Source organism: Schistocerca cancellata, chromosome 8 (assembly GCF_023864275.1).
Source record: "Schistocerca cancellata isolate TAMUIC-IGC-003103 chromosome 8, iqSchCanc2.1, whole genome shotgun sequence".
Classification (NCBI taxonomy): Eukaryota; Metazoa; Arthropoda; class Insecta; order Orthoptera; family Acrididae; genus Schistocerca; species Schistocerca cancellata.
In genome coordinates this window covers 540301596-540327619 of record NC_064633.1, presented here as the reverse complement: position 1 = coordinate 540327619, position 26024 = coordinate 540301596, and the positions used below count along the sequence as shown (strand labels likewise).

The 26024-nt window shown below is 40.3% G+C and overlaps 1 protein-coding gene across 10 annotated transcripts in view; it reads right to left on the bottom strand.

Annotated features, from left to right (window-relative positions):
* The window catches only part of LOC126094558 (F-box/LRR-repeat protein 7-like), an 87647-nt gene that overhangs the window by 54626 nt on the left and 6997 nt on the right, over positions 1 to 26024 (bottom strand). For 5 of the 10 annotated variants that reach the window (XM_049908998.1, XM_049908994.1, XM_049908996.1 and 2 more), the window contains exons 3-4: positions 12513 to 12586; positions 12298 to 12434 (exon numbers count right to left, since the gene is read on the bottom strand). In XM_049908998.1, coding sequence (XP_049764955.1) covers positions 12298 to 12434; positions 12513 to 12586 — 211 coding nt within the window. The remainder of the gene's footprint in view (positions 1 to 12297; positions 12435 to 12512; positions 12587 to 26024) is intronic. The other 5 variants (XM_049909000.1, XM_049908999.1, XM_049909001.1 and 2 more) reach the window with 1 other exon arrangement.

Sequence of the window (26024 nt, the reverse complement as noted above, 5' to 3'; positions counted from 1 at the left end):
CATAACTAATGAGGAAGTACTGAATAGGATTGGGGAGAAGAGAAGTTTGTGGCACAACTTGACCAGAAGAAGGGATCGGTTGGTAGGACATGTTCTGAGGCATCAAGGGATCGCCAATTTAGTATTGGGAGGGCAGCGTGGAGGGTAAAAATCGTAGGGGGAGACCAAGAGATGAATACACTAAGCAGATTCAGAAGGATGTAGGTTGCAGTAGGTACTGGGAGATGAAGAAGCTTGCACAGGATAGAGTAGCATGGAGAGCTGCATCAAACCAGTCTCAGGACTGAAGACCACAACAACAACCACAAGCCAAGATGTACTGGAGTAGGCTACTTGATCTGCCTCTCATCAGTGATACTCTAACTCGGGACAGATACTTCAAGTTACGCAGTCATTTACATTTTGTAAATAATTTACATGACCAAGATACGAGTAACAAACTTTGGAAAGTGAGGTCTTTGATTAATGTTTTCAGGAATAATTGTGTCGCTTTGCCACGATCTAAGCACTTATCAATTGATGAGCAGATGATTCTCTGGCAGATGTGCAATGAGAACTTATGTACCATCGAAACTCAATCCTCTTGGGTTGAAAAACTATTTTGGCATCATCAGATGGTTTAGTTCTTGACTTCATAATATGTAGTGGCAAAGGAACAGTGCCTGACACTGAATTAAAAGAAATAGGTTTAGGTGCAAGTGTAATTAAGCTGTTGACTGACAGTTCCCAAACAATGGGCAGCATGTGATATATAGTGACCGTTTTTTTTTTTTTTTTTTTTACAGACATTAAGTCAATTGAGCTTTCTTAAGCAACAACATATATCAAACAGGTACTGTTAATGAAAAACAGAATTTCTGATGTGGCTTCAAAATTCAAAACTGATTGTGATCTAAACAGACGTGAATGGGATCAGTATGTGAGGGAAGACAAAGAGGTGTGTGCACTTAAATGGAAAGGTAACAAGGCTGTCATTTTGGTATCATCTTGTGTTGGGAGTGAGCCGCAAGTTACTTGTAAGCAATGGTCAAAGGCACAGAACGGAAGTATTGATGTACTACAACCAGCTATTGTGAAGAGTTACACTTTTAACATGGGTGGTATTGACCTATGTGACAGATTCATGGCCTACTACAGGTCAAATTACAGAACCAGAAAATGGACTTTCAGACTATTTAACCATTTTATTGATTTAGCCATTACTAATTGCTGGATTATGTACAAAAGAACCTGTGCAAAAGAAGAAGTACCAAAGTGTAACAGACTGTCCCTAATAAACTTCAGACTGAATTTGGCCACTGAACTGATAAAGGGTTCTCATGTCAAAGGATCTCACAACTCTCCAAAGGAATAATCTTCGATGAACAGGAGATCACTGACAGCTCAGGAGAAGACGAAGACAATAAACCCAAAAGAAGAAAAGTTGTTTCCATGCCAAGGAAGCCAACTCCATATGACTGGATTGATCATCTTCCCCAATACGTAGAGGCAAACAATGCTTTCTAAATGTCTTTTTGAAGATTGCAAATCCTGCACAAGAACCTTGTGCAAGAAGTGCAATGTTTATTTGTGTGTGACTAAAAACAACTGTTTTTTAAAATTCCATCAACAAAAACTTTAATCTGTTTTTCAATGTATTATTTATTTACCAGTTAAGACCTGAAGTCCACATGTATACCTAAAATATTTTGGACTGTACAAAAAATAAAAATACGAATAATGTTATCTTGAATGTAATTATGTGTAAGACTAATAAAAATAACACTGAAAACAATTTTCCTCACTTATTTTATCTTCGCAACTCAAGAGGTTAATTGCCTTGCAGAACAATGTTATTTTTGTCAGTTTGCTGAAGAAATTTTCTTTTATTAATCTTTTCCACTGAGGCAGACAATATATTTTTAAGTGTTTAATTCCACACACTGTTCGTTGCATTTCAAGTGCATATTTTCAACTTCTAGCACATACGGCATTAGGCCATAATAAAGAACCAAACATGAGAAAACACAGTACTGGTACTCCAAGGAAATTTATGTCCTTAAAACCACATTGAAAACTTAATATCAGGTCGTTGCCTACTTCACTGGGTATCTGGACATAGAAATGTGCACTTTAAATGTGCACATTTTAGTATGGGTCACGAAATTTTGATGCTCTGAGTATCCTCTGACGTCTTGTTTCTTTTATGACATAATGTAAGATGTTTTAATGTTTTACACACATACGAACATACGGGCTCCCTACGACATCGAAGCTGCACAAGTGCGGTGATGCCTGTCATCTGGCACTCTCTGACAACTGCAGAAACGAACCTATTTCTAACAGGTTGCGGGAAAATATTCCGAAAAGTGGTTTGAAAAGCCTTACCATCAAGTACCATTCTGTTAGTTACACCAGACCTATATGCAAAAATGTGTGATGAATTTTTTAAATCACAGAGCGTTTCACTCTCATTTAAAAATAAATTCTTTGATGGCGAGCCATTTAGAAGAATTTCGAGCTCGACTAATATTATATGTGGAAGCATTGGGTTTCATGTAGCAACACTATGTATATTAATTTAAACCATTAACTTTTTCTGTTTATGTGCTCACGCTAGTTAACAGTGATGTTGCTACTGGCCAACTACATCACGTGTTCTAAGCTCTGAATACCCACTTTCATCAGCTGGCAAGATCACGTAACACGAGCTATAACTGGCTTACAAAAGTGCATCGCAGTCTCTATTTCAACGCTTCGGAAAGTAACATGCGGTGTTTGGTGGAATTCAAATTTATACTTTCGTAATACGAAAATATGCAGTGTACGTGTTGCTGCACATCAAAGATCTTTCCAAAACACATTTTTTCCCTGTGTTTAGATTTTGATAGCACCGGGAAATTCTGTGTCCATGTATAAAACCATAATCATTCAAAGGACTGAAGTTATACAGTTCCGAGAGAAAATCTGTCATCAGTTAACAGGGAAAAAGTATGTTTTCATCCGGGAGAAAGTATTTTTAACCGGGAAATCCAATTTTTTTCCTTTGTTTGCGGATACACCTTGATTAGGTCCACAACAAGCAAAAAGTTTTTTGTTAGGGAATTGTTTCACATTTCATTCATACGCACCAGTTTCTCAAGCACGAGATCGAAAAATTAGTATTACGAAATTTTTATATAAATTTTGTATCTTCTTATTCTTACATAATTTATGTGATGTCCCCATTTCTTCTCCTTCCTCATTCTAACAAACAATCTTATCACCAATTCTGTAGCTATTCCTGTCTTTGTCAAAAATTGTTCACCGATCAACTTCATTAACCCTACCAGAATCATAGGTTTAGTTATCCTGTGATTCTTCTCTGGTTAGGCGTTGTTACATGTTCGTACAACACATTTTCCACGTTACTTCATGAAAAGAACTTCAGCGGTTGCTAGCCAGGGACTGTACAACTGGTCCTTACTAGAGTAGCGATCTGGCCAAAAATTTTCTGTCAACATCTCATTCTCTTCAATACACCAAGAAGATAATATGTAATCTTTCTCACCTGTTATTCCTGTTAGTCATTTATTTCCATTCTGGTAGTCTGAATCTATGGATTTTGCTAGTAATTATAACAACACCGATCATTCGCAAACCTAATCAACCACATAATCAGACAGTGATTAGCATTCATCCGTTCGGCTTTACTCCGCTCAGCTCGTATAGCCCCGTCCCCTTTTGTCTGCAGAAAATTATTTCTAGACGAGACGAGGATTCTCCCAGAGACATCACATATACTATGCATGCATTCACAAATCAACTTAGAATGTATTCAAAAATGTCAAAAACCAACAGGGATGCATTTTAAAATCATATAAATAATTGATATACCAACGTGCGCTGGATGCTAAGTGCTTTGTGAAACAAGTTTTTTTCCCTCTAGAATATGAATTTGGCACCCCCTTTTTCCAGTAGCATCTAGCTGCTTGCTGCAATTGCTTGCACAGCCAATAGCCACATTCCTGTAGCCAGAAGATGGAGAATCTACTATGCAAATGTGGCTCAACTGCACATGCGCATGATCCCGCTCTTAATAATTGCTAAAAAGAATCTAATGTAAACAGTTGTGACTTCACACACATTGGAGTGAGTGAGTGAGTGTGTGTGTGTGTGTGTGTGTGTGTGTGTGTGTGTGTGTGTGTGTGTAAGTACAATCTATGTTCTGCACCATTTCAGTGCAGTAATGTATTCATTGTAAGTAAGTATCATAATACGAGGTGCATTCAAGTTCTAAGGCCTCCGACTTTTTTTCTCCGGACTGGAAAGAGATAGGAACATGTGCATTGTTTTAAAATGAGGCCGTGTTCATTGTCAATACGGCCCAGAGATGGCAGCACCGTACAGCAGATGGAATTTTACCGCCAGCGGAGAGAATGAGAACTGTTTTAAATACTTAAAATAGCGACCTTTTCCTTACTTGAACAGCGTGCAATCATTCGTTTTCTGAATTTGCGTGGTGTGAAACCAATTGAAATTCATCAACAGTTGAAGGAGACATGTGGTGATGGAGTTATGGATGTGTCGAACGTGCGTTCGTGGGTGCGACAGTTTAATGAAGGCAGAACATTGTGTGACAACAAACCGAAACAACCTCGGGCTCGCACAAGCCGGTCTGACGACATGATCGAGAAAGTGGAGAGAATTGTTTTGGGGGATCACCGAATGACTGTTGAACAGATCGCCTCCAGAGTTGGCATTTCTGTGGGTTCTGTGCACACAATACGACCTGAAAATGCGAAAAGTGTCATTCAGGTGGGTGCCACGAATGCTGACGACCACATGGCTGCCCTTGTGGCATGTTGCCGAGCAATGTTGACGCGCAACGACAGCATGAATGGAACTTTCTTTTCGTTGGTTGTGACAATTGATGATACGTGGATGCCATTTTTCAATCCAGAAACAAAGCGCCAGTCAGCTCAATGGAAGCACACAGATTCACCGCCACAAAAAAAATTTCGGGTAACTGCCAGTGCTGAAAAAATGATGGTGTCCATGTTCTGGGACAGCGAGGGCATAATCCTTACCCATTGCGTTCCAAAGGGCACTACGGTAACAGGTGCATCCTACGAAAATGTTTTGAAGAACAAATTCCTTCCTGCACTGCAACAAAAATGTCCGGGAAGGGCTGCGCGTGCGCTGTTTCACCAAGACAACGCACCCACACATCGAGCTAACGTTACGCAACAGTTTCTTCGTGATAACAACTTTGAAGTGATTCCTCATGCTCCCTACTCACCTGACCTGGCTCCTAGTGACTTTTGGCTTTTTCCAACAATGAAAGACACTCTCCGTGGCCGCACATTCACCAGCTGTGTTGCTATTGCCTCAGCGATTTTCCAGTGGTCAAAACAGACTCCTAAAGAAGCCTTCACCGCTGCCATGGAATCATGGCGTCAGCGTTGTGAAAAATGTGTACGTCTGCAGGGCGATTACGTCGAGAAGTAACGCCAGTTTCATCGATTTTGGGTGAGTAGTTAATTAGAAAAAAAATCGGAGGCCTTAGAACTTGAATGCACCTCGTAGTTGTATTACACGTTTATTACCTTATAAATAAATAAACTTTTATTTTAAATTCAGTGCATTAGTATTTGTAAAATGACTTTCATATAGTGTTCATTAAAAAATTGACAATCACTCCACTTGGGACCTGTGGAATGGTACATTAGCTTATTTGTTTTAGTTGTAAATATTTGTCATGTATTATTGTTTTTCTGAGATGTTCTACATCCTGGAGGACCTCCTCACTATGGATCAATTGGAATGAAAGTAAATCTAATCTAAAAGCACTGCATAGTCTTCCTAAAGCCTTTGACACATTTTGCTGTTGGCACCCGCTTGCATGGGCACTGTGTGTCATCGTATATGGCACATTTCCTTTGCAATTTAAGTTATTTTCGTTTTTTTCTCTTGTTTATGTTTTATTATTGAAGTGTTATTCTGCAGTAGCAGGATACAGTCATACCTTTTGTTAGAACATCGGTTCTTACCGGTCAAAATTACAAGAATTTAACTGAAAACAAAAACGATGGAAAATTCCCAGAATTCTAAAAAATTCCCGGGTTTGTCCCAGTTTTCTCCCGGATGAAAAAATTCCCAGGTTTTTCCCGGGTCGTATACACCCTGCTATCACCAAGAGACTGTGCAAAGATGGGCACCATAGCTCTTTGTTTACCACTGGCATGAACAGGGAAGCTCCCATTCCAGCACTACACAGCCTTCTACTCCACCAATGCACCATTAGTCTTTCCACCTCACTTCTCATTTTCTATCACCCAGACTACATCTAGCAACCCCACCTTTCCCCACTATGTGTGTGCATGCTCTCTCAAGCAGCACTACACCCTCCACCACCACCCTGCTATCTTCCCCTTCCCCACCTCAGCCGCTTCCTTACCCCCACATGGCTGATTGCAGTCCAGCTTCAGTTGCCAGAGAGTGGTTACGTGCATGTGAGTTGTGCTTATGTGCATGTGTGTGGGTTTTTTTTATTTTAGGAGGAGGCCTTTTGGGCGAAAGCTGAAATGTACAGCAGTCTTTTTGTTGCGCATGTCTGTGACTTCAACATCTCTATGTAGTGATTAGCAATCTATCCTTTTCATACTGTTGTTATTCCACAGTGGATTTTCCATTGCTTAAGCCAAGTAATGTGAATATTAGATAACGCGTTTAAAGAACGACAATATTAGGAGGCAGACAGCGAGACATGCAGATGTCTGGGTCAGTCTGAGGAGCTCGCAGAGATCTCAAGCGGTCAAGGCAATAGGTTGCTATAAGGGGGAAATCCCAGGCTGGCTGAAATTTTCATGTGTGTTTTGAATAGTAGGTCTATACCTAACATGGTGAATGTCAATTCAATTGCAATCAGCAAATTAATTTCTAAACAATCATAACTGAACTGCTTTTAAAACATAACCATTCTTTAAATATGAACCACAATTCATATCCTCTATTACATTCCAATGTTACCACTGGCCGAACTTATGACTAGGGGCCTGAAAAATTTACATTTTGCAATAAATGTGAATACAGGGGCAAATTCTGCATCAAAACACACAAATGTGAAGTTACCTAATAGGCACTATTTTGAAATAGGCTTTAATCCGATACAAGTCTTTTTGTGCCTAAATATCTAAAATGTAACCAATTTTCAGTCACTGGTATTGCATGTCATCTGACAAAACCCAGTTTGGGAAGATAATATGTGTAAAAATGTGTTTGCTAGATAGAAAGTGCATGAACACAATGACGTACCAGTGCACTCTTATCTGGTGCTATGCAAACTGCAGGTGGCAGAATGGTCTGTGTAAGATACATGCCACATAATCAAGCTTAGGCATAGGACCTAACATCTTAGAGCAAACACTTTTGTCTGCTAGCAGACGTTCGTATAACGTGGAAACTTTTATCATAGCAGTTTTAGGTCTAGTATTTTGAAAAGGGTTTGCATCAAAAACTGTACGAGATAAGGCCTGAACTATTTTGTTTACAATACTATGCCAACCTCAGCAAGCAATTGCACAGTAGCTGTTCCCTTGCTCCTCTTTTCTCATTTTGAGAAAAGTGAAAAGACTAATTCTGGTGCATCATAAAATTTGATTAGGACCCTCAACACTGGAAGGGATTGGCAATCCTGTGACCTTGTGTCGGTTCAACTTTCTCCGAAATTCTGAGCATGGATACAAGATGCTGCTAGAGGTAGGCAGGGATTGTTTCGCCAGATCACTCACTCCCTTCTCCTCCCCTTGGGTAGTCAAACGATAGTTGTTTAAACTTGAGGCTGTCTGCAAATATAGTGTCCAGACATTGCACTATAGCGACTGGAAAACAAAATCTGTTAGTGTACTTTGACTACACCGAAATTATTCTTCTGATGTGTGAATGGAGCTATCTTCAGTTCTAGTTCTATAGTTCTATGCTATGTGCCTTGTCAGTTCTACTTGCAGTGTTGTAAATGGAGCTATTTTCTATTCTATTTCTATGTTATGTGCTTCATAGGTTCTATCTGTAATGTTGTTAAATATGAGTAGCACAACTGAACCCCAACAAAAGGCTGAAATTAAAATCCTGCAGATTTCGTAATTATTGAACTGGGTGGGAAAAAAATAATGTTGAATAACTTAAATCCGATACACATGCAGCCCCTCAGTGAGACAATGCTGCTGATTCTCAACAGACCGAGCATTTGTTGAAAGCTTAAAGACTGCCAAAAGAATAAGGCAATTTCAGAAAAATACTTGAATTTTTGGCAAAAGTCAATGTTCCAGTCAGAAAGTTCCCCATCATTTTCTAAAGAGCCAATTTCAAACCACTAATACCTTGTCTCCAGCATGTAGTGTGACAACCTTTTGTCATCTAATCATTTATAAATAAAAAAGGATATGAATTTTGCAATTTTCTGGTCCCTAATTATGACAGAAGGTCATTCAAAATGGAGCAGGAGTTTCGATCATTTTTCAACTAGACAGAACCTTAGTAAAAGTATGGTGGTGGAGGTTGTTTAGACATTGAGGCCGTCAGAGATTTAGTATTCAATCAGTTCGGAAGGGACAAGAATTGACCACGATTTTTAAAAAAGAATAATCTCTCAAATGATTAAAAGAAATTGTGAAAAATCTTAGTAAAGTGCATCAGACAGTAAAAGCATAGAGGAGAATTGATGGAAAACACTGCACTGGCTGTAAGCCATTAATCTGATATTTACCTGAAAATAAGGGCATAAGATTTTAAATCTACTTATCAGAATTTGAATCCTACAAGCATGAGAATTTAGTGGCTTAGCTATTTTCTCCCAGTGAGAATTATAAGCATGAAGAATACCGCCAACACTAAGATTTTAACCACCTTGTGTGCATCTGAAGTGACAGAACAATGTGACAAAGGAACTTTGGGGAAAATTAGCAATCAGCGATGAGACATGCATCTCCACATAGTTGGATGAACTCGGCCCAGGTACTCCACCCACATTTCTTAGTGATTGTCTATTCTTGTAAAGGGAGAATCTTTATATACACAACAAAACATCAATTGGAACACTCTCAATCAGACCACAAAGCATGCATACTTTGACAGCATAATGGGCTGGCTACTGGTTGTTCAAAGCAGGAAATCCTGATCCACAACATCCTGGAACAAGTTTTCAATTGTGTCTTCACATAACGAAACAGTCCAATGGACTATTATGGGGCTGTGTATTAGTATAATCCAAGGTTAAAAAGGTTCCACCTTTGATACGATCATCTTGATCTAAATGTTCATTGATCAATCAAACTCCAAAATGACTACTACTTTCACAAAATAGAAAAGTTCATAATGGGTGAAAAAGCTAAATAATGTGCAAAAAATGGCACACATTGCTTGTATTGGACAGTAATTCATCCATTAACACTGTAAGATTACACATAAAATACAAGCAACTGGCACCTAATTAAGTTCCTCTGATTTCCCTGATAAATTACTCAATCCTACAAAAAAACCACCATCCTAGTAATGATTAACAAAGATGAAAATTCCACTTGTGCAGACTCAATTATCTGGATCTCGGTCACACAGATTCGCAATATCCGGACTGCCAACCCTGAGCAAATATCTTTGTAGTTCAGTCCATGCACATACACACGTCATGCTGGACTACCATCCTGCACCCTGTGCAGTCTCTGCCCCACCCATTTCATTACTGTTTGAATTAGACAGCTTGCTTTTAATTATACTTTAAGACAGTTGCCAATCGCTAATGTGCTGCACTGTGTTGCACCACATCTATGCTTTTGAATGTCAGAGTTCAAGAGAGGAGTTATCTCTCAAAGATAAAATAAACATTACCGATTTATAAAAAAAGGGAGGAACTGGTTGCAAGGCAGCCGATAAATGTGGCTACAATAAGAGAAGTTTTAATATAAACTTTGTATTATTGATTTTTACAAAATAATGAACTGGGCAACTGATATCTAGTCCTTCACTCCATGAAAAGACATTACAGTTAAAAAATGGCAAGTAACAGATGGTAATACAGACTGAAATCTCATTATGGAATTCATGAATTGGAAATACAAAGTGAAAAAATTCAGCAGATGCAGCAAATTCTTTTAACTGTAATTTTAAAAAGTGGACAAAAATGACTATGATGTGGACTTTGTTTACAACACTGATGAAACCAAATTAAATTATAAAAAATTATTTTCAAAATATTTAAATTCTTAGTGAGCTTGTTCAGCTCCACAATAAACTAGTAAAGAGCAAGCAACAATATTAGTTTACGCAAACACTACCGAGACCCATAAAATGTCTGCTCCCCGCCAGAAAATCAAAAACTCCAGCTATTTCAAAATATCAGAGTTCCTCCTCCTTATAAAAACCGAAGAAGCGCATGGATGAACAACAAAATCTTCACTGACTAGTATGACAACACTTATCCACGAAGTAAAAAAAAAAAATTCAAAACAAAATTGGCAAATGTGGGAATGTCTTGCTTTTACTGGATAAGGCACCAACAGCTGAACTGTTGGCAACAGAAAATGACATGTTTCCAGTAAAAGTTTGCCTCGTAATGTGTCATTCTTGCTACAACCAATAGATCAAAGTGTTACTGAAACATCAAAACAAATTTACAAACATCTTTTTATATAGATTTACATAGATTTTTTACATAGTACTTTTGTTATTTTTCAGGCAAATGAATTTGAAGGAGTGTCATTACAGAGTTGAAGGTGCCTGGGATTTGATTGAAAGGAAGACTGAACAAAGCTTCAAACCAAATACAATGAAAGCATGAAAATTCAGTAACTGATACAAATGATTCCGTTTTGGAGGATGTAAATAAGCTACTGACACATGCTAATATGCTAGGAATGTCATGCTGATGATATGAAGAAGTGGCTCACTTGTGACACTAATGATAAAAGGTTTTCAGATCATGTCGGATGATGACATTGTTGGAACATATTGCATGCAAACAAGAAGTGTAAGAAAGAAAAAGAAAAAATTAAAATGCAGAAAATGATTGAGACCATCTCACGCAGAAGCATTTCATTTCAAGCCCTGGAAATAGCTTTCAAATGGTTCGAAAACCAACAGATTGATAGCAAATATTTTTAAAAATTAAACTCTAGTTACCCATTTCATGACCAAGGTTGCAATACTTCAGTAATTTTAAGAAAATGTGTACATAAATATGAAAATTTATCTCTAAAATCTAATAAACATTGATTTGTGTGATTTTAATCAGTTTAAATAATTTTTGTTGTTTTGAATAAACACCTAACATTGTGTATTAACCCTAGAAAGATAACCATATGACAACATACCCAAAAAAAATAACCACACACAGTCGATGCTGGTTACCTTTCTAGAGCTAATCATACAAAAGTCTTTCCTTAATACATTCGATTATCCAGATTCTCAATTATCTGTATGCCTTATGACAAAAATTAGTCCAGTTAATCAAGTCTCTGCTGTATATGAAATATTTTAAATTCTTTGTTGAAGTACGCAACTGTGTTTCAGAAACAATATTTGAAACGCCAATGATTAAGCATAAATGATGCACAGTAGTAGGACACCAAATGCAGCAGCTGTAATGAGTAGCACAATATAGTCTCAACATTTTGTATGATTTGTTTCAGGTTAATACCAACCGTAGGCAGAGAACACTGCACTACACAATGCCATTGAAGTCACCATATTACACTGTCTTCACTGTGCCAAGTTATTTCATGTATTGTTATCTCATGTTACATCTGCTTTTGTACGCAAAAGTTAACATGATACTTTCAGTGTTCTCTGCTAAGTCATATTGGTTTGGCAGAGAAGGGAAGTTGTCTGTGTCAACAGTCAAGTATCTCCAATTTCAACCGATTCAGATCGCCCCTATCAATCACTACTTCTGTGCCCTAAAGGAGCACATGAACAATGTGAAATCAACACTATTCCCTGAGTTAGTGACTTAATAATCTTTTTTTTACTCAACATGACTAATGAGAATGATCATTGTAGTGGTACCTGTGGCAAGAATTTAGGAGTACACTACAATTTCAAGCATAGGGACCAAAGAAAAACATTTCAGTAACATTCAGTAATCAGTAATCAAGACTGAACCAAACATTTTCCTCAATTATCTATATTCAATTAGAGGGCCAATCCACGTTCTGACAGGACACAATCATTCATTCAAAATTTGAGACTGCCAGATGTGCACAATTTTGCATAAATTACAATGTCAAAAGAACTGTTTTACATGAAAAAATGCAATCTCAAGAAATCTAAATGACAGACACTTACGCACAAGCCTGTGCTGGGACCATAAATGTAACAAATCCATAATATTTTCTTTTGCAGGCATTCTTATCCACTATAACAACTGCATCCAGGACAACACCATATGTGTCAAAACATTCCTTTAACTCAGCCCGAGTCGTCTGAAATAAATGGGCTGTGTTACAGAGAATTAAAATATTTTTCCTTAATTTACGAAGTCATTTTGAATTCTTACTTACACCTGGACTAATGTTGCCAACAAAAATTTTCCGTATTGGACGTTCTGCATGGCCATTAGAAGCATCTTCACCACCTGGAAAAAAATTTCACCTATTTAATTTTTACGTACCTTTGTAGCTCTTTATGCACATACTCAGCAGAACACTAAAACAGAAACAGCTTATGATGTATCAATACTTAACATTTAGAAATCTAGGAAAGGAATTCATCTTTAAAGTGTCAAAACAGTTCTGATTTTGTATGTTGTAATGCACCAGAAATTTTAAGAAGCAGCACAATGATATTGAGAAATTAATCTACTCAGAAACCTGTAATAGAAAAATCCGTTAACAGTTTACTGCATTCTTCTACATACTATGCACCAATCTTCTATACGTAAGTTGCTAATTATCCAGTATTTTGTGCATCTTTCTATCTAAGAACTTTCCATTATTGTTAAGATACAAACACCACTGCAGAATTATAAAATTAGCTTTTCAGATGACAGTAGTAAGTCAATGTGGAGTTCACTATGAAGTACAACAAGTTCTCATACATATGTTTTTCAATCATGTCATTACAACAGTATTGTCCCTGATAGTTACAAGTATACAATTCATTGAAACTAAACTAAATGCTCTGAGAGGAAAATTGGTTAAACAACTACAAACATTTGTAAATTTCTAAAACTGATCACAAAAATAAAACTATTTAGCCATTAAAATATAGGCACCTACAACTGGCTAGAGAAGCAGAGCCAATTACATTAACTGAAAAAAACTATTTGGCGTAAAATGAGGGGAAGGCCACGATCACCTGAGCAGACACACTAACTTCTAACAGGAAACAGTACTCACGCTAGTTGTCAAGTTTCACTCGGCCCGTGGACGGGACGGGACGGGGGGGGGGGGGGGGGGGGGGGGGGGGGACTCGGCCCGGGACCGGGGGGGGGGGGGGGGACTCGGCCCGGGACCGGGGGGGGGGGGGGGGACTCGGCCCGGGACCGGGGGGGGGGGGGACTCGGCCCGGGACCGGGGGGGGGGGGACTCGGCCCGGGACCGGGGGGGGGGGACTCGGCCCGGGACCGGGGGGGGGGGGACTCGGCCCGGGACCGGGGGGGGGGGGGACTCGGCCCGGGACCGGGGGGGGGGACTCGGCCCGGGACCGGGGGGGGGGACTCGGCCCGGGACCGGGGGGGGGGGGGACTCGGCCCGGGACCGGGGGGGGGGGGGACTCGGCCCGGGACCGGGGGGGGGGGACTCGGCCCGGGACGGGGGGGGGGGACTCGGCCCGGGACGGGGGGGGGGACTCGGCCCGGGACGGGGGGGGGGACTCGGCCCGGGACGGGGGGGGGGACTCGGCCCGGGACCGGGGGGGGGGACTCGGCCCGGGACCGGGGGGGGGGGACTCGGCCCGGGACGGGGGGGGACTCGGCCCGGGACGGGGGGGGGACTCGGCCCGGGACGGGGGGGGGACTCGGCCCGGGACGGGGGGGGGACTCGGCCCGGGACGGGGGGGGGACTCGGCCCGGGACGGGGGGGGGACTCGGCCCGGGACGGGGGGGGGACTCGGCCCGGGACGGGGGGGGGACTCGGCCCGGGACGGGGGGGGGGACTCGGCCCGGGACGGGGGGGGGACTCGGCCCGGGACGGGGGGGGGACTCGGCCCGGGACGGGGGGGGGACTCGGCCCGGGACGGGGGGGGGACTCGGCCCGGGACGGGGGGGGGACTCGGCCCGGGACGGGGGGGGGACTCGGCCCGGGACGGGGGGGGGACTCGGCCCGGGACGGGGGGGGGACTCGGCCCGGGACGGGGGGGGGACTCGGCCCGGGACGGGGGGGGGACTCGGCCCGGGACGGGGGGGGGGACTCGGCCCGGGACGGGGGGGGGGACTCGGCCCGGGACGGGGGGAGTGGGGGGGAGACTGTGAGTGCAGGATACACTGGAGAGAAGTTTCCCACCTGCATAATTCATAATAAAATTGTGCTGCAAGGGAGTATCCAAGCAGCCTGTGTATTGAAGCAGCTGTTGAAGTCAGTGTGGCATTGTGCAACATGTTCGGCAGCCTGATAGTCCAGTTTGCATTTTGTCACAGTTAGGCCTCGCCCATTCATGCTAGTAGACACTCATGCACACACAGAAAGATGTAGAGTAATTGCAACACAGCTGATATATTACAACGCTGCTTCCACATGTGACCTAGCCTTTTAATGGGTACGTGATGCCAGTGACTGGAATGTGGTAGGGGGTAGTGGGTGGGAATATGGGACCAATCTGTCACTAGAACGACCACAGGGTAATGACACACAGGGTGCAGGATTGGGAGCAAGATTACAGTAGGAATGGGTAAGGATATTTTTTAGGTTTGAGGGGCGGGGGATGGGCAGAACACTACTTTGTTGATGGTAGGAAATTCACCTGACGGCATGACAAGAGATAGTCAAAACCCAAGTGAAGTTGAAGTCTCTTGAAACAAAAGATACGCGAAAAAAGGCCAGGTTTAACAAAGTAGAAAATCCTCTTCCATCAAGACAATGGGCACCTGCACACATACTGTTGCCATGGCACAATTACACAAACTAAGGTATGAATTGTTGCCACACCCACCCTAGTTTCAGTGATGCAAGTACTTTTTCTATTCCGTTCCAAGAACTTTTCAAACCACCCTTGTATTTTCATATTTCATACTGAGAAAAACTTACTGCAGCAAACGATGTCATTGCAAATTGATACTAATTTACCTCCTTTTTACAGACTCACTCTCTCTCTCTCTCTCTCTCTCTCTCTCTCTCTCTCTCTCTCGTGCGTGTGTGCCCAAGTCTTTCTGCAATTCTGTATGATAGACCAATGATACTTTCCCATATACAACAGTAAGGTCAGTAAGTAATCTTTATGTCACTGATACTGCCTAATAAATCATACATTGAAATCAGAGGTTCTATTACACTTCTTTGGGGAAAACCTGAATGTTACTTTTGTTTTCGAAAAACATTTACCATCCTCTATTACATACAGATTTCTATCCATCAAATATTCCTCAAGCTATTCACACTTGCATGGAATCCATATGACTGTAGATGCTGTCTGTAATCAAGTTACTGCACAGCACTCAGAGTAACACTTCTGTACCTGTTTCACTTTCATTTATTGTTATTGTTTGTTGGCACATTGCTACACACAAAACCCACTCACAAAGATAAGGTACCATCAATTGCAATAACCTTTACACATATTGGAGAAACATTTTGTATGTTTTTATATTGTGTTGCTCATAGTGATCAATCCACGTTCAAAAATGAATACTTCAGGTTACAGTACACAGCCAGTACACTCAATCTTTGTCAACTGCCTTCTTTTCCTCTGTTGAGAAACAGGATGAATTTTTTTCAGTACAGTGGTTGGATCCTATCTTCTGGAATTTCGAAAGCAGTATGCTGAGAAACAATTTACTGGAAAATCTCTTCCATTTCAGAGTAGCACTTGCACTTTGTCCTGTATTTGTTGGGTATACTCCAATCTGTCTTTCCTCATAATTTTTACCTTATACACCTATCTCATTCTGTATCAGTTCACCTAATTTCAACATCCGTCCACAGCACATCTCATATCTTAGAAACTCTTCTTTGCCAGTTTTCCCACAGTTAGCAATTCACTACCATACATTCTGTACTTCAAATGAATTCTCCAAAATTTCTTCCACAACTTAAGGCTTATTCCACTGGTCAGGTATGCCTTCTCTGCTTGGGCTAGCCTGCTTTTTATTTGCTTCTTGCTTTCTTTGTCCATGTGTTTTGCTTCCAAAGTAGCAATAATTCCCGATTTTGTGATCACAAATTTTGATATTGACCCATTAATGTGTAGCTTCACATTAATAGTGTAAGTGACACGACTTTACTATTACTGATTTTTAGACCAACTATCAACTACAAATTCTGTTATACTTATTTAAGGATTGTTAACAGCTGTTCTTTCATTTCTGTGTTAGTAGTCTTAATAAGTAGTCCACTACTGTGAACAGTAAGCAGTTTAATTTAAAACAATTTCTGCAGCCTGACACCACACTATAGATTTCATGTATGTAAACAAAACATTTTATCATTCAGGTTCAAAATTTTTTAGTAGATCCTTAACAACCAACCAACCTCATGCCTTTTACTGAAATTTATGCACCTGCAGGGACATGCTACATTTTCAGTATTACTTTTACGTAACTGAGCACTTATGAGTTATTTCCACAACTTATTTAAAAGATTTAATTTGTTAATTGTTTGTAGAGATTTTGAGGACTCAGTGGCAGAGAGAAAATCATGTCACCCAAAACTGTCCCCTTCCAGAGAAGGAAATAGAGAAATATGAAAGAATTACTATTTTTTCTGCCATACAAAATAGCACAAAAACTCCATTGTTTCTGCAGCATCAAATACAACATGACTGAACCCAGCAACTAATGTCAAAATACATTATCAATGGTCAAGGAAACTAACTCCCTCAAAACTCCATACTGACAATACAACAAGCAGATGCATGGAACTGATTGTTTGGATCTAAATGTTAGTCAGCACGGCAATAAATACCCACAACACAAAATGACACTGGCCTCTTTTCAGTAGGATATTGAACATGCCTGGATACTCTACCACAAAACTGGAAATGCAAACAGGGATAATGCGATTGTACTTTAGGTATGCAATACCACCAGAAGAACCTGTACAAACACCACACACCAGTACAATAGTAGATTGGGTTCAAATTGATAGTATGAACCAGCTGACTGTGAAAATCAAAAACTCAAAAGAAGAATTTGTTGGAACAAACCTGTATTACATCAGCACGTACTTAATGCAAGAAATGTAATGTAGGGCTTTATAATGAATGTTTTGCTCCTTATCATAGCATGTAATTTATTATTTTTGCTTTTGACTTGTAATTTGTAAAAACGTTAGAATGTGGTGACCTAAGTGACAAAGCCCGAAGAAAACGGGAATTTAAAGACAGAAACTGAAAGAAGATATTAGGCATTATCAAAGCCTAACAAGATATGAGAGCTGTTTCCAGTAATCGTTTTGAGCCCAATAAACTAATGGAAGAAAGTTGGGAGTGCAACGCAGTAGAATACGTGAGAAAGTACTTGCGGAGAAAACTGGAGAGAGGACCTCAACTTTTTGACTAAAAAGACTGGGTGTGGAGAGTAAGCAGTCTTCACACACGTACATCACGCCAACAGCGACACAGTAAGCAGCCACCAACACCGACTGCACCAGCTTTTGCTCACCGGTGCTGACTCCGCGTCCACTCGCCGCCGCCGACGCTAAAACCAACATTCGACACCGCCAGTGCCGTCCACTGGTGCTGATTACATATTAGCTCACCAACGCAGCTAGAACTCTACACCAGGTGAGCGAAAACCAATAATTATTTGGTAAAAGTTGAGGGGACGGCTGAATAACAAACTTATTATAGTTATTGTAGTTATTGTACTCGGTGATGACTATTCTTTTAGATGATTACTAGGTCTAAGATCAATAAAATTATGGATCAAGAACAGAAACTTCAGGACCAGCCATGGCCATGATAGTGAGTAGGGACACGCCAGACTGGAGTGAAGTGGCAAAGTTAGACTCAGTAAATACTCAGTTAAATGCTAAATTAGATGACCAAAATAACAAGTTGGATGACCAGAGGGCTGATTCAGCCACTAAGTGAAAAATTAGATGCTCAAAGTGAAACCTTTAACAGTCAAGCACCAAATATAGTTTTATTGAAAACTGAATTTGACTCTTTCAATAATAAGGTAGAATCTGAATTTAGTGAAAAATTAGGATTATTTCAAAATGTATGTAATGTTAAATTTGATTCCATGAGACAGGACATCAATACTTTCAAAAAGAGCACACAGATCGACTTAAGGAAGTAATATTGATCATTCAATCTAAAATCCCAGGTGCTACTACACATGTTAGTTCGCGAGTAGATAATATAGCACGAAGTCTTAAATGAAAAATAGCCAACTTCGACACTATAAACTTAAGTAGTTTGGCAGAACCATTTGAAATAATTAAAGATTGAGAAGTTACCAGGAGTATAATCTCCGGAAACATTTCAACAGTTGCTTTTTCCGAACTTAATGCTGCTAGCAAGGTTATGGACAACCTGTGTCAAGGATTCAAACTTGTCCAGGACAAAGTAGAAAACAGAATAACTTTACCTAATGTTGTGTTTCCTAGTAAAGTGGTGATTGTTTTGTTGTGGGGAGACTCTCACAAAATTTAATGAGAAGTACTGGTTTGCATTTGCTCAAGTGAAGTTAATGTCAGATCCATGGGATTCGGGTGGAGTCACACCTGTTTCCCAGGGATGTTAATGTTCTGTGTTAACGGGCGGTGTGACGACTGTCAGATTCCTAGTTGTTTTTGGAGTTTCTTCTGTAATGTTTTTCCTGCACCGAATTCCCTTCAAATCTTAAACTATTCTGTAATCTATTCTTGAATTCTTGAACTATCCTATAAGGTTAGTGTATATGAAACCAGAATATGACTACAAGATAAAGACTGATTACAGAGGATCACAGATAACAGTGACCTCTAGAAATAAAATGAAACAAACAATATTATATTAGTGGAAAGTATAATACGAGGGTACTAATTAAACGAAGTGATATTGAGACGACAACTGTACAGAGTATTGTCTATGTGAAATAGATAGTAATGTGGTTAACTAAACAGTTATTATACTATGTCGTCGTCGTCTTCAGTCTAGAGACTGGTTTGATGCAGCTCTCAATGCTACTCTATCCTGTGCAAGCTGCTTCATCTCCCAGTACCTACTGCAACCAACATCCTTCTGAATCAGCTTAGTGTATTCATCTGTCTCCCTCTACAATTTTTACCCTCCACACTGCCCTCCAATACTAAATTGGTGATTCCTTGACGCCTCAAAACATGTCCTACCAACCAATACCTTCTTCTAATCAAGTTGTGCCACAAACTCCTCTTCTCCCCAATTCTATTCAATACCTTCTCATTAGTTATGTGATCTACCCATCTAATCTTCAGCATTCTTCTGTAACACCACATTTCAAAAGCTATTCTCTTCTTGTCCAAACTATTTATCGTTCACGTTTCACTTCCATACATGGCTACGCACAATACAAATCTATACTCTTAAATTTCTCTTCTTCAGAAACACTTTCCTTGCCATTGCCAGTTTACATTTTATATCCTCTATACTTCAACCGTCATCAGTTATTTTGCTCCCCAAATAGCAAAACTCATCTACTACTTTAAGTGTCTTATTTCCTAATCTAATGCCCTCAGCATCATCTGACTTATTTTGACTACATTTCATTATCCTCTTTTTTCCTTTTGTTGGTTTTCATCTTATATGTACCAATAGTGTATAAGAATTTTACACTTAGTATACAATACTTTATCCTTTTATGAAATATAATTTAAATGGGAGGGTTTGTATCACTTTTGGAAGGGGTGGGCAGTTTAAGTACAAGCATGACTAACACTAATCACACACCCCCCCTTTCAGAAAACTCTCGCAGACAAGTTTAACTAATTCTTCACCATTTGCCATTCCATAGGTGTTGCTAAGATTTTTCTTCAGAGGCTTCAAAGGTGAAGGTGAGAATGCCCGTTTGTAGGAGACATTTAACATCATACCACATCCTGCTTCTCAAGTACTGGCGAAGTAGGTATGCTGTGGAAGTGGGGTGGGAAGGGTTTTCCTGTCTTTGGGGCTATCTTCTTTCTCTTCTTTGATATTAGCAACTGTTTCTACTTTTTCCTTTCTTACTTCTCATTTGAGTACTGGTCTTTCCGTCTTTTCATATGCAAGTACTTCTATCACTGAAGTCCTTATTTTCCATGGTTTCCAATAACCTTCAACTTAATTCATATTAATAGGCCGAAGAATCAGGATACACCAAAACACATCTACATACATACAAAGATACACTTAAACACAGACAGGAGAATTACAAATTAGAGACACCTGAAGTGATGTCAGAACCACCAAATGATGTAGGGAAATAAAGATAAATGTACAGCTGAGTAGATGCACATATTCCATTGTTGATATGTTACAGTTCTGAGTCTTTTTTTTTGCCGCTCTCAAATGTATATTTACATGTATACATATTGTGACTTACCAAACGAGAAAGCACTGGTAGACAGACAATAAAAAACAAACACACAAATTTCAAGCTTTCACAACCCACAGTTGCTTCATCAGGAAAGAGAGAAAGACGAAAGGATGTGGGTTTTAAGGGAGAGGGTAAGGAGTCATTCCAATCCCGGGAGCAGAAAGGCTTACCTTAGGGGGAAAAAGGGACAGGTATACACTCACACATACGTGCAGATGGGGATGTGTGTGTGTGTGTGTGTGTGTGTGTGTGTGTGTGTGTGTGTGTGTGTGTGTGTGTGTGTGTGTCTATATATCTACCATCGCTTCCTCATTTGGTAAGTCACAGCATCTTTGTTTTTAATATATTTTTCCCATGTGGAATGTTTCTTTCTATTATATTTACATGTATATAAAGACAGAATAATAACAATCAACGCACGTGCCGTGATAGTCCTTTGAGAAAAGGCACAGTACCTACTGGGAGTTGGTAAATACAGATAGACATAGCATCTACTACGTGTGGGCACGATATCTGCCTATATAATAGGAGTGAGGAGTGAAAGAACTCTTGGGTATTAGAAAGTGGAGTTAAGGTGTAAAGTAGATTTGTAATTTTACAAGAGAATATTTAACTCTTTCGTGACAAGCGAGGTAGCTCCTACGTCGGTCAGACAGTACCCCAGAAAGACGATCGACGTAGCTCCTACGTCGGCCTATTACCAGCGATGTTAAAGACTCCCAGTGCATGACTTTCATATTCTGTCGGTTTAGAAGTACTCTTGGGTTATCCTAGCACCAAGAAAAAAAAATTATAGATGGCAGCATATGTCACTGTTGGATGTGGTACAGGAGTATATTTTGAGTCATTTGCTTTGCCGCATTCACGCTCAACTTACAACAGGAGCGCGGCAGTTATAAACTTTAGATTGTTGTCGGCTGATAGCTTTGCGCTTTATTTTTGTCATGGCCTTGCGAGATGAAGAAATAGAGTTTTTATTGAACAATAGTGGTTCAGAATTAGATGAAGAAATGGCAGATTTTGACATTAGTGATGGTAAGATATTTTTTGTCCGAATTTTCCGTAATTCTGTGGTTTGATTCCTGGTCAGAGGCTATTGACATCGTTGTCACAACAAACAACTGGTCATTGCAATTTGCCACATTCTTCTGGCCAGTGGACAGATGACAATACAATCACTCCCCAGCTTCCTGTTTTTCTGAATCCTGTGGAATTCAAGATGGGATTGACCAACATTCTTCAGTATTTGAGTGTTTCCGTACTTTTTCGATGAAGAACTGGTGAGACTGATCAAACGAGAGAGAAACCGCTACGCTAGAATGACAATGGAGACACTAAGTGCTACATGAAAACTGAAGACTCAGTCAGGGTGGCGTAAGTGGACAACAGTGAAACTCAGTGAACTGTATAAATTTTTTGGTATTATTTTGCATATGTGCCTAGTCAAGAAACCAAAACTGACTACTGGTCAACAAATCCCGTGTTGCAGTCATTTGCGGCAAAGTGTCTGCCAAGAGAGATTTTTGTCAATTCTACGAATGTTACATCCCGTAGATAACGCAACATATATTCCTAAAAAACCAGGTAGGTCGCAATCCTATTCATAAGGTAAGACCTATATTCGACAGATGCGTGACTCTCAGTGGAAAGGCTTACAAGCCAGGCGAAAATATTACTATAGATGAACGAATTTGCCCTTTTCGTGGTAGACAGTTTTAGAGTGTATATGAAAAATAAGCCTAATAAATATGGCGTAAAATTTTTTACGCTATGTGAAAGTGGGTACGTCCTGAACTGTGAAATTTATTCTGGGAAACAGTCTAATGCCGATAACAGCATTTTACACATTGTAGACAGATTGTGTCATTCGTTTCATAATAGAGGTCACACATTATACATGGACCGATTTTACACCAGCCCTGATTTACTGGATTACTTGTGGGGGGAAAAGAACTAAGGCAGTTGGTACTGTGCAGAAAAATAGAAAAGGACTACCAAGCGATCTTGTTAGTCAGAAGTTGAAAAAAAAAGAAAAAAACTTTCGTTTCGCAGGCGAGATCACTTACTGTTTGTAAAATGGAAGGACAACAGCGACGTTTTTCTTTTGACAACAAAGCATAAAATGACGGCAACAAATGTCATTGTAAAAACTAAATTTGGAATGATGGAAAAAATAAAGCCAGACTGTGTTTTGGACTACAATAGTAAAAAAGCCGGTGTGGATAAAAGCGACCAGCTAATGGCGTACTATCCTTTTGAATGAAAACAAAGTGGTGGAAAAAAGTTCTTTTTCACATTTTCATGCTCATGACTAAATTCATACATTTTGTACAAAACTAATGTAAATGTTTATTTCTTTGCAGTACTCTAAAGGGAATGGACATAGTTTTTAAATGCAAAAGAGCAATCTATTTTCCGTGGTATAGAATCCGCTGTAGAAAATTCAGAGAAACTGAATCGCTCAGTACCAGCTGGTCGAACATCCACATTTGTGCTCAGCCCTCAAAGTGTTAAGAATAATATACATGAAGATGTATGCTAGGGCAATGAACCAGGAGGCCTACTCAAGGATACGGAGGGCGCACTTGACATTTATTGGATGAGAAAAAGGGCAGATATGCAGACCTACAAAAGGTTGACCTATACTGCACGGACAGGGGCACCATGAAGGGGATTTACCAGTACCATAGGAGGATAGAAATAAAGGGGAGCACCTACCAAAACTGATCAACCCATGTAGGATATAGGTACTGTCCTAAATGGAAAAAGGGCAGTATCACGACAGAAGTCGCACGTGTTTTAACGTTTAAAGGAAATAGTGTAGTAAGTTGAATTCTATGCACCAATAGCCTTATTAAGTTTTAGATTTACAAGTGTCAGAAGAAGGGAACACTCATTCTACCCAGAGTTCCTCCAGATAACAATAAGTAATGAGTAAGTACAGGGTGTTTAAAAAATGACCGGTATATTTGAAACGGTAATAAAAACTAAACGAGCAGCGATAGAAATACACCGTTTGTTGCAATATGCTTGGGACAACAGTACATTTTCAGGCGGACAAACTTTCGAAATTACAGTAGTTACAATTTTCAACAACAGATGGCGCTGCAAGTGATGTGAAAGATATAGAAGGCAATGCAGTCTGTGTGTGCGCCATTCTGTACGTCGTCTTTCTGCTGTAAGCGTGTGCTGTTCACAACGTGCGAGTGTGCTGTGGACAACATGGTTTATTCCTTAGAACAAAGGATTTTTCTGGTGTTGGAATTCCACCGCCTAGAACACAGTGTTGTTGCAACAAGACGAAGTTTTCAACGGAGGTTTAATGTAACCAAAGGACCGAAAAGCGATACAATAAAGGATCTGTTTGAAAAATTTCAACGGACTGGGAACGTGACGGATGAATGTGCTGGAAAGGTAGGGCGACCGCGTACGGCAACCACAGAGGGCAACGCGCAGCTAGTGCAGCAGGTGATCCAACAGCGGCCTCGGGTTTCCGTTCGCCGTGTTGCAGCTGCGGTCCAAATGACGCCAACGTCCACGTATTGTCTCATGCGCCAGAGTTTACACCTCTATCCATACAAAATTCAAACGCGGCAACCCCTCAGTGCCGCTACCATTGCTGCACGAGAGACATTCGCTAACGATATAGTGCACAGGATTGATTACGGCGATATGCATGTGGGCAGCATTTGGTTTACTGACGAAGCTTATTTTTACCTGGACGGCTTCGTCAATAAACAGAACTGGCGCATATGGGGAACCGAAAAGCCCCATGCTGCAGTCCCATCGTCCCTGCATCCTCAAAAAGTACTGGTCTGGGCCGCCATTTCTTCCAACGGAATCATTGGCCCATTTTTCAGATCCGAAACGATTACTGCATCACGCTATCTGGACATTCTTCGTGAATTTGTGGCGGTACAAACTGCCTTAGACGACACTGCGAACACCTCGTGGTTTATGCAAGATGGTGCCCAGCCACATCGCATGGCCGACGTCTAATTTCCTGAATGAATATTTCGATGAACGTGCGATTGCTTTGGGCTATCCGAAACATACAGGAGGCGGCGTGGATTGGCCTCCCTATTCGCCAGACATGAACCCCTGTGACTTCTTTCTGTGGGGACACTTGAAAGACCAGGTGTACCGCTAGAATCCAGAAACAATTGAACAGCTGAAGCAGTACATCTCATCTGCATGTGAAGCCATTCCGCCAGACACGTTGTCAAAGGTTTCGGGTAATTTCATTCAGAGACTACGCCATATTATTGCTACGCATGGTGGATATGTGGAAAATATCGTACTATAGAGTTTCCCAGACCGCAGCGCCATCTGTTGTTGACAATTGTAACTACTGTAATTTCGAAAGTTTGTCTGCCTGAAAATTTACTGTTGTCCCAAGCATATTGCAACAAACGGTGTATTTCTATTGCTGCTCGTTTAGTTTGTATTGCCGTTTCAAATATACCGGTCATTTTTGAAACACCCTGTACATACTTAGGGAAAGTAGTACGGGAAGTAAGAAGAAAGCAGTAGAGTATTCATGAGTTATCTACATCTGAAATTTACGACTGGGCGAGGAATAGAAAACAAAAATTTGGTACTCACAAATTTTTTGTGATTAAAAACAGCTTACTCCAACATGGATTGAAAGGTTTACATTTTATAATTGTGGTAAATAAGGCATGGTTATTAGTAGAAAAGATGTACTGTTAAAAGATAATTCTTTATCTTGTGAGATTATTGTACACAATGAATACGTATACAATATTGCATGCTCGATTTAAGGGGAGGGATATGTAGTGCCTCAAGAATTTAGGTGTAAATTCTAGAAACATTGCCTTCCACAGTCTAGCACCCGATATTTTAGGTACGAGTGCGGGAGAGAGAGAACGTTTCTACTGATCCACCTGTTTCTACGTGCAGGTCAGAAGTTTGTTATTAGAAGACAGAGGGGCATGTCACTGACAACGACAAGTGTTTGCTGCCAGCGCCACCGAAGATGTGATGAAAATCCAAGGAATAATTATGTAGTATTCTTTGGTGTGTTAGTGTGTGTTGATTGTAAAAAAAAAAAAGGCTAATGAACAATTGAATATAGATTTCTATACACATTCATGTGTTGACTCGCTTGAGACTTATCTTATTTCATGTCTTAGCTCTGCATGAGGCAGGACACATGTGACGTCCATAAATTATTGGATTGTTGCTATGATATTGAACTTGTGTTTTATTGAGTCTGATGCTTAAAGAAACAAGTTGGCTTGCCAGAGTTTAATTACATATGTGAAAAAGGGTAAATGTTGCTTTGTGCTGAGAGATGAAAATATACCAAGAATGAAAAAGTGTTCCACGAGTACACAAATTATTTCAAGAATAGAGGAGT